General features: G+C 50.3%; 1 protein-coding gene across 1 annotated transcript in view; it reads left to right on the top strand.

The window, feature by feature from the left end:
* The window catches only part of SYT17 (synaptotagmin 17), a 37,610-nt gene extending 20,939 nt beyond the window's left edge, over positions 1–16,671 (top strand). The window contains exon 7 of the mRNA XM_088523202.1: positions 16,456–16,671. Within this exon, the coding sequence (XP_088379328.1) occupies positions 16,456–16,652 (197 nt within the window). The 3' untranslated portion in view covers positions 16,653–16,671. The remainder of the gene's footprint in view (positions 1–16,455) is intronic.
* The last annotated feature ends 908 nt before the right edge of the window (positions 16,672–17,579 follow it).

Below are 17,579 nucleotides of genomic sequence, written 5' to 3'. Positions count from 1 at the left end.
CACTGGCAGCAAAAGCTCTTCCCCTGTAGCCCCACGCGCGCCAAGGGAGGGAAGGTGCAGCTCGGAGCGAGCAGCGCAGAGCGCCGGGCAGGAACACGGAGCGAGCGCAGCGCGGAGCAGCGCGTGCCCAGCACCGGCACCGCGCAGCTTCCTCCAGTCCAGACCCCCTGTGCGTGCGAGGGGAGGGCTAAATCCCACTGTATCTGACCGGCAGAGGAGGACATGAATCCTACCTGCGTCACCCAGCAGCTGTGGCTTGAGCAGGACCAGAATTCAGTACCATGAACTCAGGTGTCCTGATTTACAGGGATGCAGGCAAGAGCAGATCCCTGTCAGAGGGGTGTTTGACTTTGCTGTGCTGCACTGGGGTGCTCTGGTGTTTGGGGTGCTAGGAGTGGTGTGCGTGAGCACAAATAAGGGGCATGTGTCCAAGCACATGTGTAGGGTTCCCTGGGCCACAGGGACCTGTGCGAGGAGCAGCACCCCTTGAGTCTGCATCCAGGCACAGAATTGCATTTAGAAGATGGAAAAAAGCATTCAGAAATATAACACCTGCTATAAAAATAATCAGATAGTGCCTCTCCTGTAAAAGATCCTGCAGTATGGGTGGTATGAAGCTCTTGCAGGTTTTTGTCACGAGACTTTTGGCAAATTGCTGCAGTAAAAAGATACTGTTCTCCATTTTTCTCCTTTCTACTGCGTTCCCTTCGGGAACCTGCTGAATGCAGTTAAGGATAGGAAGATTTAATGAGTCTTGTGGCTGGTGACTTACATAGTTCACCAGCACATGATGCTTCCATGGAAGCACTCAATCAAAGCTGGGAAAGCTGCTAATGAAGCAGGTTGTTAATGACCTTGGTATAGGGTTTTTGAGGGCATTTGGTAGCACTATATCCCACTTTGGCTGTCTGCAAACCATAATGAGACTGAGTATAATGAATGCTGTCTGGGAAGCAGGAGCACTTGGCATTTGTGTGCCTTCAAAAATGTCATTCTCTTTCCTTAGGGTTGCAGATAATATTAGCCTCCTTCCTAGAGGATACAGGTCTGCAAAGTACATGCAGAACTGAAATCCTTGGAGCTTTCAGCATCTCCCCCTGCTGACCAAAGCCTCATGTGGCCATATGTACCCACGGCCAGCACGCAGTGTGTCTGCTGCTCTGAATTAATTGTTTTCCTCCCAAAACATGTCGAGTGTTTCAGGCTTTAGTGTGAACGGTGTCACCACGCTGGCAGAGCCACTCTGCAATGTACTCGCTGCACGGGTTTTGATATTGTCATGAGAGGGAGAAGGTTTATTTTGCTGTCCATCTTACTGATTCCGTTTGTAGCTTTTTGGTCTTCATGTTAAACAGAAACACTGACATTTTTGAAATGGGGTAGATAACAGCAGGGCCATCAGCAAGGTTTGGTTCATGGTTCAGTCAGGGAAGCTGAGTGAGATCCTGCAGCTAGGACCTCCATCTCAGTGTGATGCCACCTGGGGAAGGTGCTCCAGGGATGGGGTTGGCTTTTCACGTCAGGCTGACTGCTTTAATGAGGAGCAGTGAAACAGTGTTAATACTGATGAAAGCAACAAGATGTTTATGCTTCCTGAGCCAATATGTTGCCTGCTTAGAAGGCAAAATGAGACTCTTCGATTTGACTAAATTTGTTAATAAGAGGTCTGCAGAATCAAAATCTGTACATCATTATAGTCATAACAGAGGCTGACTTTTCTTGTAGGTCTCTGGATTTTTTTCTGGAGTCTTTTCCTCCTAAGGAAATGAGCAGAACCTTATCTTTTCAGGCTGATCACCAGTTCTTGCTGATTTTGCCAAGTGCATGCATTCAAACAGCATCGTACTCTCAATCGCAGTGCTTTACCTTGCTTTCTTCATGCCATGGTGAAGGAAATCATTGACATTTCTTACTAGGCCATTACCTTTCTGTGCATCAAGTGACGAAAAACCTCTGTGGCACTAGTGATGCTGGGTGGCAAAGCAGTTTCCCCAGAGGAAGCACTTGTCTGTGGTCCCAAATCTGTCCGAGGGTGTATGAGTGTGATGACAGAGTCTACCTCTCTAACACAGTTGTGGCTGACTTCATTTTTTAGATGCTGGATTTCTGCATTGGAGGGTCTCCGTGTTGACCAGTTTGTCTCTAAAGCTCTGGGAAAACGGATGCTGTTGAAGGCCCTTCATGGGTCAGGTATAATTACTGCTTTTATGTTTCCTCATCCTGCCAGATTCTCTTCTCTCTCTTATTTTTTTCCCACGCTCTGAATACAGCCATCTGACAGAAAACTGATAACATAAGCCATGGCAGGCAAAGGAATTGGGTATTTCCCTTCTAAATGTTCAGCATGAAATACTCCCCATGGACGAGGGTTTAAATGTTGCAGCGGACACGGCCCTTGGCCTGGGCCCTCGGTGCCACCCGGCTGCCGCTGCTACGAGCTTTACCGTGCTCGATGCACAGGGCCCTGCGTTTCTCTGCTTTAATTTCTGCGTGCATCTTGCCTTCTCCAGGTGATGGTTCTAGTTTGATTAGACCTGTTTAATTAGAAAACAAACGATTGGGCACAGCGGAAAAAAAAATTGCCTTCGCATAATTGATTTGCTGTTGTGAATACTGTGGAGTGCCACTTACCAGGAGAATGTCAAGTAGCAGTTCATATGTTGTTTTTCCCCATCTCGTGGGTTTTTGGTGTGCACAGAGGCGCTCTTCCTTCCCATGTGACAAACGGTACCTTGAGCCCTTTGGGCCGGGGGACACCTCTGGTCCTCCCGTTGCGAGTGGCTGAACCTTGGCTGCCGGTTGTGGCTTGTGACCCACACAGCACTGCGGCGGGACCTGGCCATGGCAATAGCACCGATCCCTTACTGCGGTTTATCCTGACCAGCTAACTTCATCCCTTCAGACCTCAACGAGAGGAACGTGTTCATTTGCATCTCTCCTGCTTCTGGGCCCCTGCTCTCTCCTGCAGGACTTTCTGCTCTACTTTCTGCCAGAGGCCAGATGCAAAAGGCAGGTTTTTGGAGCACTGCTGCTGGCAGGAGCAGTGGTGGCTGCTCCCTTACATGATACAAGCAAAAGCACTGGGCTGCACCTGTGGGAGGGCAAGGCCCATGTGGTTTTTTGAGATGGTTGTCCAAAAAGAGAATTTCCTTGCCCTGGTGGTGTTTCCCCATGTGAAGCAGCAGCTGGGTGGTGGAGGTGCAAACTCAGCCACCAGCTCTGGTGGTTACCCTCTGTCTGCAGCTCAGTGCCCGCAGATGCTGCAGGGAGCAGCTTAATGAAGGAGATGCTGAGCAGCAAATTTTACATGCAGATCAGAGCCTGATGGAAACTAGATGGATAAATGTGAAAGCACTGCATCTTCTCCCCTGCTTTTCTGTCATCTTTATCAAATTTTATGGGCCCTGCTGAAGGAGCAAAGGGCAGAGTTAGTCCACAGCTGTGGCTTTCAGAGCACGTATCATCAGTGGTTTGGTCCACTGTTCCTATTAGCATGCTCTTTGTGCTAAATAGCTTTTTAGTATTGATGTCAAGCAGTTCAGGCGCAGTTTCAGACCCATTTAACCTGCCAGGCCCACTGCTGATGGGCAGATCTCAGCAGCCGGCACAGCGAGGGCCGGAGCTCGGGTCGGGCTGGCATCACTCACGTGCTCTGCCAAGGGCTGCCCTCGCTAGCCCCACGACTACGGTAGAGGTGACCAGCGAGCGTTGACGGGTCTGTGCTAACAGGATTGCTGTTCCCTTCAGGGAGATCTGGTGGTCTCATGAGACCTATGTTCTCAGGGAGACTTTGCTACTTGATAACCCTTGTCTTGGGCAAGTCATTGCTTGTTTTTGTTTTTTTCTCTTCCCCCTTCCTATGCTTTGGCTGCACTCCAGGGGTATTCCTGGGTACAGCTTGCAGCAGGACTGCACGAGGTTCACGGCTGCTGAAGGTTTCTGGGAACTTTGTATCATAATCACGTAGCAGAAAACATACCTGCATGGAGTGTGTGCACGTCCCTGGATGCAGGGTGAGATGTTGGAAAGCTGCTGGGCAAGGCCATGTACCACGTGGGTGCTTATCCAGGGTCTGATCTGGTGGGTCTACAGCATCAGATGAAACTTATACAGACTGTGGCAACAGAAATGGTAGAAGAAAATAACGGGTAAAGGTTTTATTATTTAATATTATTTTTATTTTTAAACCATTTCCAAGCCTAATGGTTGATGCAAGCAGCCAATATTCTCAGCAAAATCAGCCATGAAAATTAAGTTGAATATTTGCTCTTTGGAATCTGCACTGACTCGGGCTGGGCTGCCTTACTCTTGGTGAGTTTCTGCCCTGATGGGGTTTGTTCCTATGGCTGGGTTCAAGTTTGCCCTGGACTGGATATTTGCCCAGGTTAGTGTGTTGCGGTGCAGTGTGGAGTTGGGTGCATGTGTTCTGCACAGTGGCATTTAATTATTCAAGGCCTTTTAATATATGCGATAGGCAAGAAGATTGCATTAAACAAAGCTTTGGGGAAAAATTGTTAAGGGAATGGGTGGCATTTATTCTAAATATGTTAATTGGCTTATAAATTGGGAGAAGATGTTCTGATTGACAGCTAGCCTAAATGAGAGCGCAAATGAAAAACGGAGGCAGGTTCCTGCTTGGGATTTCTCTTTTCTTTTGCAGTGAGATGGTAGAAATCACATTGGAGGTGAGTGGGAAAGAGTTAAGCTCGTTGTGCCAGAGCTCCCAGTCCCTGCTGTAGGTGGAGGTGTCTCTGCCCCCGGTCTTGGGGCCGCGGGCGCCGCGGCAGCCCGTGGGCCGGGGCCGCGCGCCGGCAGGCGGCAGCAGAGCCCTGCACGGCTGCGCTCCGCGCGCAGGAGCTGCCGCGCGCCTGCTCCCACGCGGGGCTCTCGGGGGTCACTGGTGGCCCCAGCTAAAGAAGGGGCTCCCGCTGGGCTCGTCCCTGCGCTACTCAGCCTGGAGCTGGCTGAAGGGAATACTGTGAGTCAGTGCTTCTCCCTGGTTATTTCAGGGCTGCTAATGTGTTCTGAAGGATGAATTAAGGACTAGCTGAATCTGCACTGTTGCACTGAAGCCATAAATCCTGAACACTTTGCAGTCATGCCCTTTAGGGGCGCTCGGTTTGGGCGTCTCGGTGCAGAAGCAAAGTGAAAGGAGATTGGGTTGTGTAGAGAAATGCTGTGCTGAGAATCTGCACTGTGCTGGGAATCTGCACTGTGCTGAGAATCTGCACCACCTGCGCCTTGCTGATAATGTCCTGGGGAGTGTTAGTGAGTTGTCCTTGGCCGGCTGGGAATGGGGAGCTATGTGGGAAAGAGTAGTTAGCCGTCTCTGGTAAACAACTTTGCAGAGCTGGGAAAGAGCCTATGCGGCCGGGACATAGCAACCTCCCTAGCAACCAATCGTAGCTAACCTGGATATCCCTCAGATGCTTGTAGGTATAAATATATGTGCACTTCCGCTAATAAACGGAGCAAGATCTAAACTCATATTGGGATCGTGTCTTGTAATCCGGCTCAGCTCCCGTAAAGGCCTGTGCAGTTGTCCTGCGCCTGGTTCCAACATCTGGCGCCCGAACAGGGACCCAACGGCAGGGTCGTCGGGACCTGGTGGCGGGAAGGTGCTGTGGCAGGTCGGAGATCCTGGATAGCCACGGCTGACGGGGGAAGATCCGCGGGTGGAAGATCCGGGGTCACCGCGGCTTGACGGAGGATCGCGGAAAATCCAGGGTCACCACAGCGTGACGGAGGATTGAGGAGCTGGGAAGCGGCGTCCGGTGTGAGGTACCCACACCGCCGGGACAGTGCTGGGCACAGGGTCTAGGGGCGGGGGCGGTTGAGCCGTCGGGGCCCCTCCGCGAAGACCGCCTTAACCATGGACTGGGGGGCGGCAACACAGCTGCTATTGTATATTCTCGCCAAGCGAGAGGCGGCTGTGAGTACGAAGAAACTCTATGAGTTGTTACGATGGGCACAAGAGATGGGACATCTGCAAACTCTGGAACTTATGTATAGTGCCACTGAGTGGCAGGAGATAGGGGACTCTCTCTGCGATGCCACCATTGGGGGTAGTAAAACGGCTAAGGACACGGGTTGTACGTGGCAAGAAGTAATGATAGCGAAGGTCCTCCTCACTCCCGCGCAATATCTGTTATGGGAACGGGAGTGGGAGAAACAAATCCAAGAGGTGGTGAACGCACGTAACATCTCGGGAGATCCGTTGTGTGGTGTGACTGGGCAGATGCTTATGGGACGGGATCTCTATGGTGACCCCGCGACTCAGCTAACCTACTCGATGCCCATGTATAATGCTTCACGGAAGCAGGCGCTGTTTTTAGTGCCGTCAGAACGAAAGGCCCCATCATTTACGATGGTGAAGCAGGGATTGCAGAAGTCCTACGGAAATTTGGTGAATAGGCTCATGCAATCCCTGGAGCAAGCTACTGAAGAACAGACCCTCTGCAAGCTTTTGATCTGGTGCAGAGAGAATGGGTTCAAAGCCGAGGCCCACCTAGTATTCAAATCCGATGTGAAAGCCAAAAGCAAAGTGGCCGCCGGAGTCATGTCCGCCTTTGCGAGCACTTCAGGACCGGGACCGCCACGCCACCGACAACGGCTGGTGTTTGGAGATCCATCGCCAAACCCCCCGCCCGTGCCTGCCCCGGTGCCTGCACCTGCGGTGCCTACACCGTCTGTGCCTCCGCTTCCGGACCCCCCCCCGTTGCGCCTGAAGAACGGCCTGGCTGGGTCCAGGACTTGTTAGATAAACTCAAAAAAAAAAAAAAAAAAGGGGGGGCGAATAAAGTGCGAATGAGATCAAGGAGACTTATGTTGCTGAGGCCTTGATGAAAGCCAGGAGGGAGGTGCAGAGGAATTTGATTCATCTTTTAAAAGTGGGGGTTGTAGAACTGTAATGCTTTAAGTGAGGACGGAAACCGTTATTAGGGCTATTGTTTCTATTTGCTATGTTCATCTCTATTATGTGTTGTGTCCTTTGTATATTGATGCTGACACGAGGTATGGTTGAAAGCTGGAAATTTGTATGATCCGTAGAGTCATAAAACTGTTGTGCAAAATAGAATCCAAGATCTTAAGAAAGAAGATGCTTGCCTGCCCAGGCTGAGAGATAAGGAGCGCGGAGGCGGCTGCCCAGCCAGGCTCACAGCCGACCTCCTCCAAAAGCAGCTGAAGGCGGCTGCTCGACCGAGCTTGTAGCCAACTTAACTGCAAACATCCTCTAAATTAATTTGAAGGTCAAACACCCGAGAGGGAGGGAGATGAGAAAGGCAGGACCCTCAGACTGACAGCTGGGACCACTTACTGGCATGCGCACTTGCGCACCCAGGAGGGAAGGTTATGTGACTGAAGGCGGAGTTTGTCCGCCCCCCCCCCGGTCTGCCTGCTGGCACGTACTGGCCCTACGTGGCAGGATGCACCGGGCGTAAACAGACAGTGCAGAGAGAGGCGGGGTGAGACTCCTAACACTGAGACCCACGTTGTCTCTGCGGGGACGCCCGCCGAGTTAGGAGCCTGTCAGCAACCCTCTAATCTGCCAAATCGAGAGAATGTTCAGTCTCAGTGTCCTGCCGATAACCAGTGGAACTCACTAGTGGAGTGCACAGCTATGTGAGGTCGTGCCACTGGACAGAAATTGTGTTTGTGCTGTTTGTGTCTGTGGTCTTTAGATCTTTACTGTGTAATATATATCAGCAGAGAGGGCTAAATAAGCACAACAAGAAAGTGCAGAATTTGAAAACGGGAAAGCCAGGAATAACTCAGACTACGGCGTTCCCCCCCACCTCCCCCGCCCACCTCCCCCACCGATGGAGGACTGGGAGCCGTACTCTGACTTGTATCCTTGGACAGAGCTTAGGGGAATACTTACTAATTGATTTAAAAGATTGTTTTTTCACCATACCATTGCATCCTGAGGACCATGACATAGTGGAACATATGAACCAAACGCTGAAATGCCAGCTACGAAAAACGAAAAATTGGCAAGAGCAGTATACGTTTTAAATTTTTGAGGTTGCACCAGGGTAGCCTGGTCCCTCGGATGGTCAAGCATAGGGCTGGGCTAAAGGGGGCCCTGACAGAAGTAAAAACGGGTCCCTGTAAGGTGATGCTGAGAGCCTGGAACACGAGAAAATGGACGGGAGCCTTGGACTTGATAACCTGGGGGAAAGGGTATGCTTGTGTCATTACAGATACTGGAACCTATGGGTGCGCTACAGCCAGGGATTCCATCCCCTGTCATGTTACCTCAGGGGTGGGATCTATTGATTGTGGATTTAAAAGACTGTTTCTATACCATTCCCTTACATCCGGAGGATTCCTCGAGGCTCACCTTCACGCTACCTTCGGTGAACCATGCAGAACTGGCACAGCGTTTCCAGTGGGTCGTCCTGCCTCAAGGTATGCGAAACATGTGTCAGATGTTTGTCGCTGCTACCTTACAGCCTCTCCGACAACGATGGCCTGATACCATCATCTACCACTATATGGACGACATCCTGTTTGCCCGAAAGACTCGATTCACGACAGAGGATGAGGAAGCAATTGCCAACACACTCAGCAGCTCCGGTCTGGTCATCGCTCCGGAAAAGGTACAGCATACCAGCCCATGGAAATACCTTGGCTGGGTTATTACAGAATCCACAGTCGCTCCTCAAAAGGTTACCTTACATGTGAATTTACGTACATTAACTGATGTGCAGACCCTAATGGGAGATCTACAATGGGTGCGTTCATTGCTGGGTATTTCTAATGAGGACCTTGAGCCACTACGTCCTTTGCTCAAAGGTACAGATGCTGGGAAGCCGATTTTGCTCACGCCAGCGCAGCAAGCCTGTGTCGAACGATTAGGGGAGTTAGTAGCTACGCGCTTATGCCCGCAGTATCTTCCAGAATTGCCTTTGCGCCTTCTCATTCTTTCACGGGAGAATTCCCTTACGGCGGTAGTCATGCAGTGGCAAAAGAAAAAAGGGGGAGAAGACTACCTTGCAGTTTTAGAATGGATTTTCTCCTCAGTTCAACCGTGCAAGAGTGTGACCCCTCGGTTGGAAGCGGTGGCTCACATGGTCCGCCGTGGGAGAATTCGGGTGCTGGCAATCTCGGGGGGGTGAGCCGGCGGCGATCCACCTTCCCCTGCAGGCGGCAGATTTGGAGTGGGCCCTGTGGCACTCCACTGCGCTGCAGCTAGCGCTCCTGGAGTTCCCTGGGGAGGTAACTTCGGAAAGGCCTGCAGGAAAGCTTGGCCACTTCCTTACCAGCTATTCGTGGGTAGAAAGACCAAAGTGTGTAGAAAGACCTCTGCGTGATGGCCTCACGGTGTTCACAGATGCAGGAAAATCTTCCAGAAGGGCAGCCATCACCTGGAAGGAGAAAGACCTATGGAAAGCCCACACGCTACAAGCGGTAGAAGGTGACTCGTTGCAGACTTTAGAATTGGCAGCTGTCGCATGGGCGCTGATGCACTGGAAGGACACCCCGTTGAATATTGTATCGGACTCCCTGTACGTCCTCGGAGTAGTACAGCGAATTGAGGATGCTCTTTTGAAAGAAACTTCTAACCAGCGATTGTTCCAGCTGTTTCTACAAATCAAAAGAGCGGTGAGGTGGCGTTCGACAGCATTCTGTATCATCCACGTCCGGAGTCATCAATGGACACTAGGTTTGGGGGAGGGTAACGATCGGGCTGACCGGTTAGTGAGCTTGGTGCGTGAGCATGGGCCACTGAGTTGTTTTGAAATCGCCCATATTGCTCATGAACAGTTCCACACTAATGCCAAAGGCCTGATCCGGATGTATGGTATAACTATGTCCGATGCCCGCGGAATTGTGCAGGCCTGTCCCCAGAGTAGTCATCATGGGCCAGGTCTGGGCATTGGTGTGAATCCCAGGGGCCTGAAGGCATTAGAGATATGGCAAATGGATGTAACACATGTTCCGGAGTTTGCTCGACTTAAGTATGTGCATGTGTCTATCGATACTTACTCGCATGTAATATGGGCAACCGCTCAGCCTGGGGAAAGAGCCCTTCATGTGAAAAAACATCTAACCGCTTGCTTTGCAGTATTAGGAGTCCCAGAAGTGATTAAGACAGACAACGGTCCGGCATATGCCAGTGACAGTGACAGACAATGGGGTATTAAGCATGTCAGGGGAATTCCAAATTCACCCACTGGCCAAGCCATGGTAGAACGGGCTAATCGCACCTTAAAAGATTACCTGATGAAATTTAAGGAAATGACAGACCCAAAAGAACGGTTGTCCTATACACTGTTTGTATTAAACCATCTTTGTGTGTTTGGAGATGACACGGAACCCCCCATGTGGGTGCACGCGCAGCGGGTCCGTAGTCAAAAGATACAAGAATCATCTATGAGCGTGCACTACCGGCACCCTCGGACCGGGTTATGGGAGGGTCCAGCAGAAGTTGTATTCAATGGTCGAGGGCATATGTGTGTTTCTACACCCACAGGTCCACTATGGGTTCCCAGCAGATGGACTCGCCCTGCGAAAGGACCCACGGATACGAGGGAGAGTCCTGTCGAAAGGGACATGCAGGACAGTGGTGGGCAGCAGCGTTGCTGATGTTCTGGGTACTGGGCTCTGGGACGGAAGGGGCTCCAGGGTACCAGCCACGGTTGTTTGATCCTCGACAAAACATCTGGGTGACCTTAGCTCGAGAGCTAAATACCACGCGCTTCTGCGCTAGTCTGGCCACCCCTAGTACTCCCTTTGTAACATGTCTAGTTGGGGTACCTGTAAACGAGACCACATGGAAGTATTTCTGGAATGCAGTAAAGGCAATGCCGTCTTTGGGAATCCTCAAACTTTGAAAAGATTGACAGTACTCGAGAACTTGGCAACGGGAATCAACCGTTTCGATCTTTGGAGCCACAACCTGCCTGCAGGGCCTGAACCACAGGAGATAGAATTAATAGATTCTCTTAATGCTTCTGTTTGCCTTTATATTAATGCATCGCATAAGGGTTGCGCTTCGGGTTATAGTAATAATTGTCGCAGTAGCTCTCAGGCGCCCACCTGGTTGTACCCAATCAGCAACGGGAGTCGTTGGAATAAATGGTGTGGTAAGATGTCCCACAATTCCTCACATCCGGGATCCAGCCCTGTAACCCCTCGAACGTTGCCTGCAGGATATTTTCTCATATGCGGCAACCGGGCTTGGTCCGGAATTCCATCAAAGCCCATAGGGGGTCCATGTACAGTAGGCCAAGTAAGTATGGCTTTGCCCTGGGTCCATCCTAACAGCACCAGGGTCAAAAGAAGAACTCGACGAATGGCACGTAGCATAACCCAGACGGAGGACTGTAACGACAACGTCCGACTCTGGTCCAAGTGGGAAGTAATTTTGACATCCTTCTTTGTACCGGGGGCGGCAGCGGCGCGAGCTCACAAAGTCTTAGACACCCTATCTTGCTGGGTGGTTAAACAAGCAAATGTCACCAGTCATGTCCTCTCTAATCTTGCGTGAGATTTATCACAGGTGCAACATGCGGTGCTACAAAACAGAGCAGCCGTCGACTTCCTGCTGCTAGCCCATGGGCACGGATGTGAAGACTTTGAAGGAATGTGCTGTATGGATCTGCAAGACCACTCTAAGGCAATCCACCAGCAAATCCAACAGCTGATGGAACACACCCAGAAGATAGAAAAAGATGTGGGCTTCTTTGGACTGGATGGGTTAACTAATTTATTGGGTATTGGTGGGTGGCTGAAATCCTTGCTTAAAACAAGTTTGATGCTTTTGATTATTATGCTTTTAATCCTAGGCTTAGTCAGCTGTGCCTTTGCATGCTTAAGGCGAATGCTATCCTCCCTTACTCATAACGCCTGGTTAATGCAAAAGAAAAAAGGAGGACTTATAGAGGAATGGCTTGGAGATCGAGGACACCTTACGGCTCCAGGCGGTTGGTAAAACCTCGGTGTTGAAATGATCGAGAGTCCTTGAACTGCCCATCAGCAGATCAATAGACAACAGACGCTGCTCAGCAGGACGTCGGACTCTTGACTGGAAAGACCTTGCAGACCAACACGGACTTGGGGATGGGTGCATGTATTAGTAAATCGCGGCTAATATTACTAGTTGTTCTATTGCTTATGCTTTATAGTTTTTGGCTGTGCTTTTGCATGTATTAGACATAAGGTATTCTGCTTTTGAATGTATTAGACGTAAGGTATTCTCACTTACCAGCAAGGCTTTATTAGTGCAAAAGAAAAAAGGGGGAATTGTAGAGAAATGCTGTGCTGAGAATCTGCACTGTGCTGGGAATCTGCACTGTGCTGAGAATCTGCACCACCTGCGCCTTGCTGATAATGTCCTGGGGAGTGTTAGTGAGTTGTCCTTGGCCGGCTGGGAATGGGGAGCTATGTGGGAAAGAGTAGTTAGCCGTCTCTGGTAAACAACTTTGCAGAGCTGGGAAAGAGCCTATGCGGCCGGGACATAGCAACCTCCCTAGCAACCAATCGTAGCTAACCTGGATATCCCTCAGATGCTTGTAGGTATAAATATATGTGCACTTCCGCTAATAAACGGAGCAAGATCTAAACTCATATTGGGATCGTGTCTTGTAATCCGGCTCAGCTCCCGTAAAGGCCTGTGCAGTTGTCCTGCGCCTGGTTCCAACAGGGTTGGGTCAGGTGCCTGAACCCAAACAGTTCAGCAGAAGTCTTGGGTCAGAAGTGAGCAACAGATTATATCATCACCAGCAAAACTGTCGAGCTGGTTACAAGCAGTCATGTGTGGTCAGGTTTGGTGGGAGATGAGGGAGAGCTCATGCTGGAGCTCCCTGCAGAGCCAGGCGTTGGATGGAGGGTGGTCAGTCTGGTGGTGTCTCACGTGCTGGATCTGCAGAAGAGGCTGTTGGACCCAGCCGGACCACATCCCCAGAGAACTGCCTTGTTTTGCTGACTGTCTGGAACCTGATGGCTCTGAGGAAACCCGTGCGCAGAGCACAGCCTCTTTCAAAGTCATGAACCCAGCAGCGAGATCACGACTGCTCCAGCGTGGGCAGGAGCCCAGGGGCACAGTCACTGAGCACAGAGAGCAGGGGCTCCATTTAGGAAGAAGGCATCAATAAATACATAATGTACCAATATTTCATTTACATCACGTTGCTGGGCCTCAAGAATCCATCCCTTTTAATGGGCATAAGTGAACCCACTTTTGACTTATATTTCAGCATTTCCATTATGAAGAGATTTTTTTTTTAAAGAAACCTTTCTGCTTCCAAAAGCGACGCTCAGTAAAGAGCAGCTGCAGAAGGAATTGGTTTGACCTCTGCTTCCTTAATTGCTTTTTGCTCTGTGTTGGCCTGGAAATGGATGTTGTTATTGTGCGAATTACTGCAATGGTGGAAAAAAGAGCTCATGAGATCAGGTGTGCAGTTTCCATCAGGAAAATAGGTTTCTTAAATGGAAAGCGATGCCTACCTGTCCATAACCAGAGTCTGGGCCAGCCTGAAGAAGCCGAATGGTAATTTTGTGCTTCTGAAGGGTTTTGCAGTTACTGTTTTTTGAGGCCAAGAGCACATTTAAAGCTAGTCTGAAGGCCTTTCAGGCAGGCGAAGGGGTGCAGCCGTCAGCTGCTGTTGGCACAGGCCTCAGGCCCGGCGTGGGTGCCTCGCTGCAGGTCTGTGTCCTTGCAGGTTCCCATGTCAGATCTCACCTTATGGAGCAGGTTTCCTTCCCAGAGCAGGGTTTGCCCCAAGAATAATGCGCAGCTGTTATGACCTGAAAAGTTGGCATTTTTGAATCATGTCTGAGCCCCAAGAGTGCTCGTGAGCACATTGCAGCAAGGGAATGAGTGAACAGCTTTGGAGCAGACTGCACGCGTGCCCTGAATGGCGTGTGAGCAGGGTGGTGGAAGAGGACAGCCGGTGTGTGTGAGCCGGCCTCAGGGCTCCTCAGCTGTTGGACCAAGAGAAGAGGTCACAGCGGCAGCAGAAGCACAACAGAGCAGCTGTGGTGTTGGCGAGGGCTGAGGGCCCCTGCGCGCCGCTGGGACTGCAGCCCTGGACACCCTGCGCTGACCCGTTTGCACACCCAAGGTGCAGCCACCAGAGACATGGGTTTCCTTTTCAGCTTTTCTCACTTGTGTTTATGGACTCTTACAGTTTTTCTTCCTGAGCGGTTCTTGGAAGAACCAGTGACAGTAGCAGGGGGAAAAAATGTTCTTGAACATGATCAGAGAAAAGGTTATTTACACAGTGCAAAATTTAGCACCTTCTCCTCGGTAAGGTCCTTACAGCAGATGCAAGCATCTGACCATCAATACATTTGCTCAGCAAATGTTGGCTATTTAAAGAGTAGAAAAAAACCAAATAGCCTTCAGGAAAGGCATGGCCTGGAATTTTAAAGATCTATGAGTTGCTACATGAATCTGGATTTTTGGCACATAAAGACATCTTATCTTGTAAGGCAGCTGCCTTGGTGAAGATGCAAGTTAGTAAACACAGGGTGGATTATAGCACCATGATTAAGTGGGTCATGATTAAGCATTTAGTCTTGAAGCTCCCGTCATAAAAGTCAGAAAATCTCTTCCTTGTTCTTCAGCAATAAGTCTGCAGCTGTGCTATCTAAACTAGTTAATGATGGAAGCAACAATGCTTGTGTAATTAGCACATTAATACCCTAAGGAATCCGCATGGTAATTACCTGCAACGATGAGACTATCATGCACATTCTTCAGCAGGGGTGATGATGAGTCCTATGGATTCCAACAGTTTCATTAGAATGAAAAAAAAAAAAAGACTTTAATATTCAAAAGGTAGAATTTTGAACAAGACACTCTAAGTCACAGGAATCCAACATAATTGGATCAACACTATAATCACTGGTGCCCGTATTTAACACATCTACTTATTTTACAATCCTGACATGAATTATTTCTGAAGAATTTGTATGCATGGGATATTCTGCTCCTGCTAATTTAAACTGTGATTAATCGATGGCCTTTAGGACATTATGGTTTGAATCACTTGATATCGTCTCCCAGGACTGGGCTGCTGCTTCTTGTTGTCTTGAAATACAGAAGGAAAAAAAAAAAAAAGGAAGAAAATCAGCCTATGCAAAAAAAAAAAAAAAAAAAAAAAGGGAGGTATTTGGGTTGGAGTACTCCTGTGTGCTTTTTAGCATAATATTTTATCATAATGTTTGTTTTCTTTAGGATAATAAGTCGTACCAGGACATTTAGCATAGTCATGGCAGCTACGTTGGTGATCCATTACCTTGTAGGAGAGCTCGTTTATAACTATGACAGGATGTGTGCTACTTAGATGGATGCCTTAAACCTCCTCCCTGCACACTCCTAAGATGCCCATTCTCGTTAAAACCAACCTGTCACTTTGTGTTGGTGCTTCTGTGGAGGTGCCTGTGGGAGCTGGTGGCATTGCCCCCAGAGCGGTACCAGTCAGGACAGACTCGGGCTTCCTAACACAATGATGTGCCTTGACTTCATTTCTACAGCTTTAAAGATGGACTTGAAATGCTCCAAGTTTTAATGTATTTAATGTATTTAATGTAGTGCGTGAAATTGGAGGAAAGATTGGGCAAGGTTTGGGATTGGGGATGCAGGCTGCCTTCCCTCTGACCCTGCTCTGGCTCTGCCAGCCTGTGCCCGGGTCGCACAGGGGATTTGGATCCCCTGCTGACATTTGTTCTTAAAAATCCCTGCCTTTTGTGAGCAGGTTTTTAATCCTTCCTCGTGGAGCCGGTGCCTGCGGATATGCTGGCTTTGGCTCACACAGCCTGTTTGCTCAACTTCCTAATGTGCCGAGGCAGGGCTTTGCTCTGAGAAACGCGCAGTGCTCTCGCTCCTGACCGCGGCGTGCTCAGCATCATCCAGCATCGGGACCGTAGTTACAGCTTGTTGCTCTCCGCAACTTTTTGCTCCATGAGATGAGGCCGATCGAAAGGCTGGGTGCTCAGTGTATGTCTCCCTTCGGTTTCTTTCCTGGGCATTTAATATTGCTGTAGTGACAGTTATGGAAAACTGCTGCTTTGTGAACGTCCCTCTGGCAACATGGTCCACCGGTGATTCGTGTTCATGAGCTGGGAAAGGCACTGGTTATTGTTAGCAGTGAGAGGAAAGCAACACGAAACACTGCTTGCTCGTTTGCCCAGGTGCATGTTGACCACATTGTTATACTGAGGGAGATGGTTCAGCCTTTCTTCACACAGTGCAATTCTGCTTCACCTCTTCACGCTGAACATCATGGTAGCGAGCTGTGGTTTTGAACATCCCATTTATTTAAATTATATTTTAATGTGTGGTGCAGCTTATTTTATTCTTTCCAAACTACTGCTTAGGTCTCGCTGGCGTTTTTGAGGCACTACGTTGAGCACCAGCGGTTCCGAGTGGCCCCGGGGCGCTGGGCTCCCCAGGCTTGCTGCACACGGGTCTTGACCCATCCCCGTCTCTTCTCTCCCCAGTGTATGGCCACAACGTGAAGAGCAGCAACGACTTCATCGGCAGGATCGTCATCGGGCAGTACGCCACGGGCGCCCCCGAGTCCAACCACTGGCGCCGCATGCTGGGCTCGCACCGCACGGCCGTGGAGCAGTGGCACAGCCTGCGCTCCCGGCAGGAGTGCGACCGCGTCTCCCCCGCCTCCCTCGAGGTGACCTGAGCATCAGGACGCCGGGTGGAGGAGGAAAACTAAAAAACAAACAAAAAATCCCCCAACCCTCCCGAGAAGAGTGAAATCCCACCCGCGCCCCGGCATGCACCCTTCAGCCCCGTGCGGGGCAGCGGCAGCCGCCAAGCGGGCTGGGACTGGGAGTGGGGCCGGGGTGCTCCAGCCGGGGTCCGGAGCCAGCAGCAGGACTTGGAGCCACCCCCCTGTCCTTGGCGGTCTCCGTTCATGCTTTGCCTTCTCGGAGATAACAGTCCCTTGTGCTGTCGTCGGTGAACGTGGTGATTAGGCTAGGATATATGTTTTTTTAAGCGGTAGACTGTGATGAAATCAATTCCCACACTGGTTTTGTCCTTGTGCTAGTAACAGAGCCTGGCCCCGGTAGCGCGTTCACATATGTGTGCGCGCTGGGGTGCCCGGGGCTGGTGCCTTGCCCCCTGCATAGCAGCCTCTGTGTGTCCCATAGATACTGCCACCGTGTAGCCAGTGTTGCCAATGACATTTGTACGGGGAATGACAGCTCCTGGCCCTCAAAGCCTTCGCCAGGGTGCACGGAAAGGACCCGCTGTGGGGGATTTGCAGGAGACGCCCCCCAACCCCACGGTTTTAACTCTGACGGACTGCAGCGGCTCTTCCCGTGTCCCATGTGTTAACCAAGGTAGTTTCCTGCGTCGCCCAGTGAGCGTAGCTGCGGTCAAGCTGTCCCTTCTATTGGCTGCTTCTGTATGTTTTTTTCATAGCGTGTTGTCTGACATGATGCAGGTGGTATATTTATTGAAAATAAAAATCTACTTGATTGTGCCACGTATCCTGAGGTGATGCTTGGTAGCACCGCTCATCCGTGTGTTGAGCTCCAATGTTTGCTTTTATGGCACAAGGAAAGTTGCAGGTTGGAGGTGACCCCTTCGTGCTTGCTGCGGG

Source organism: Tinamus guttatus, unplaced genomic scaffold (genome assembly GCF_059628265.1).
Source record: "Tinamus guttatus ecotype Peru unplaced genomic scaffold, ASM5962826v1 Tinamus_guttatus_pri_ptg000172l, whole genome shotgun sequence".
NCBI classification, from domain to species: domain Eukaryota; kingdom Metazoa; phylum Chordata; class Aves; order Tinamiformes; family Tinamidae; genus Tinamus; species Tinamus guttatus.
This window is presented reverse-complemented; position numbering and strand designations above follow the sequence as displayed.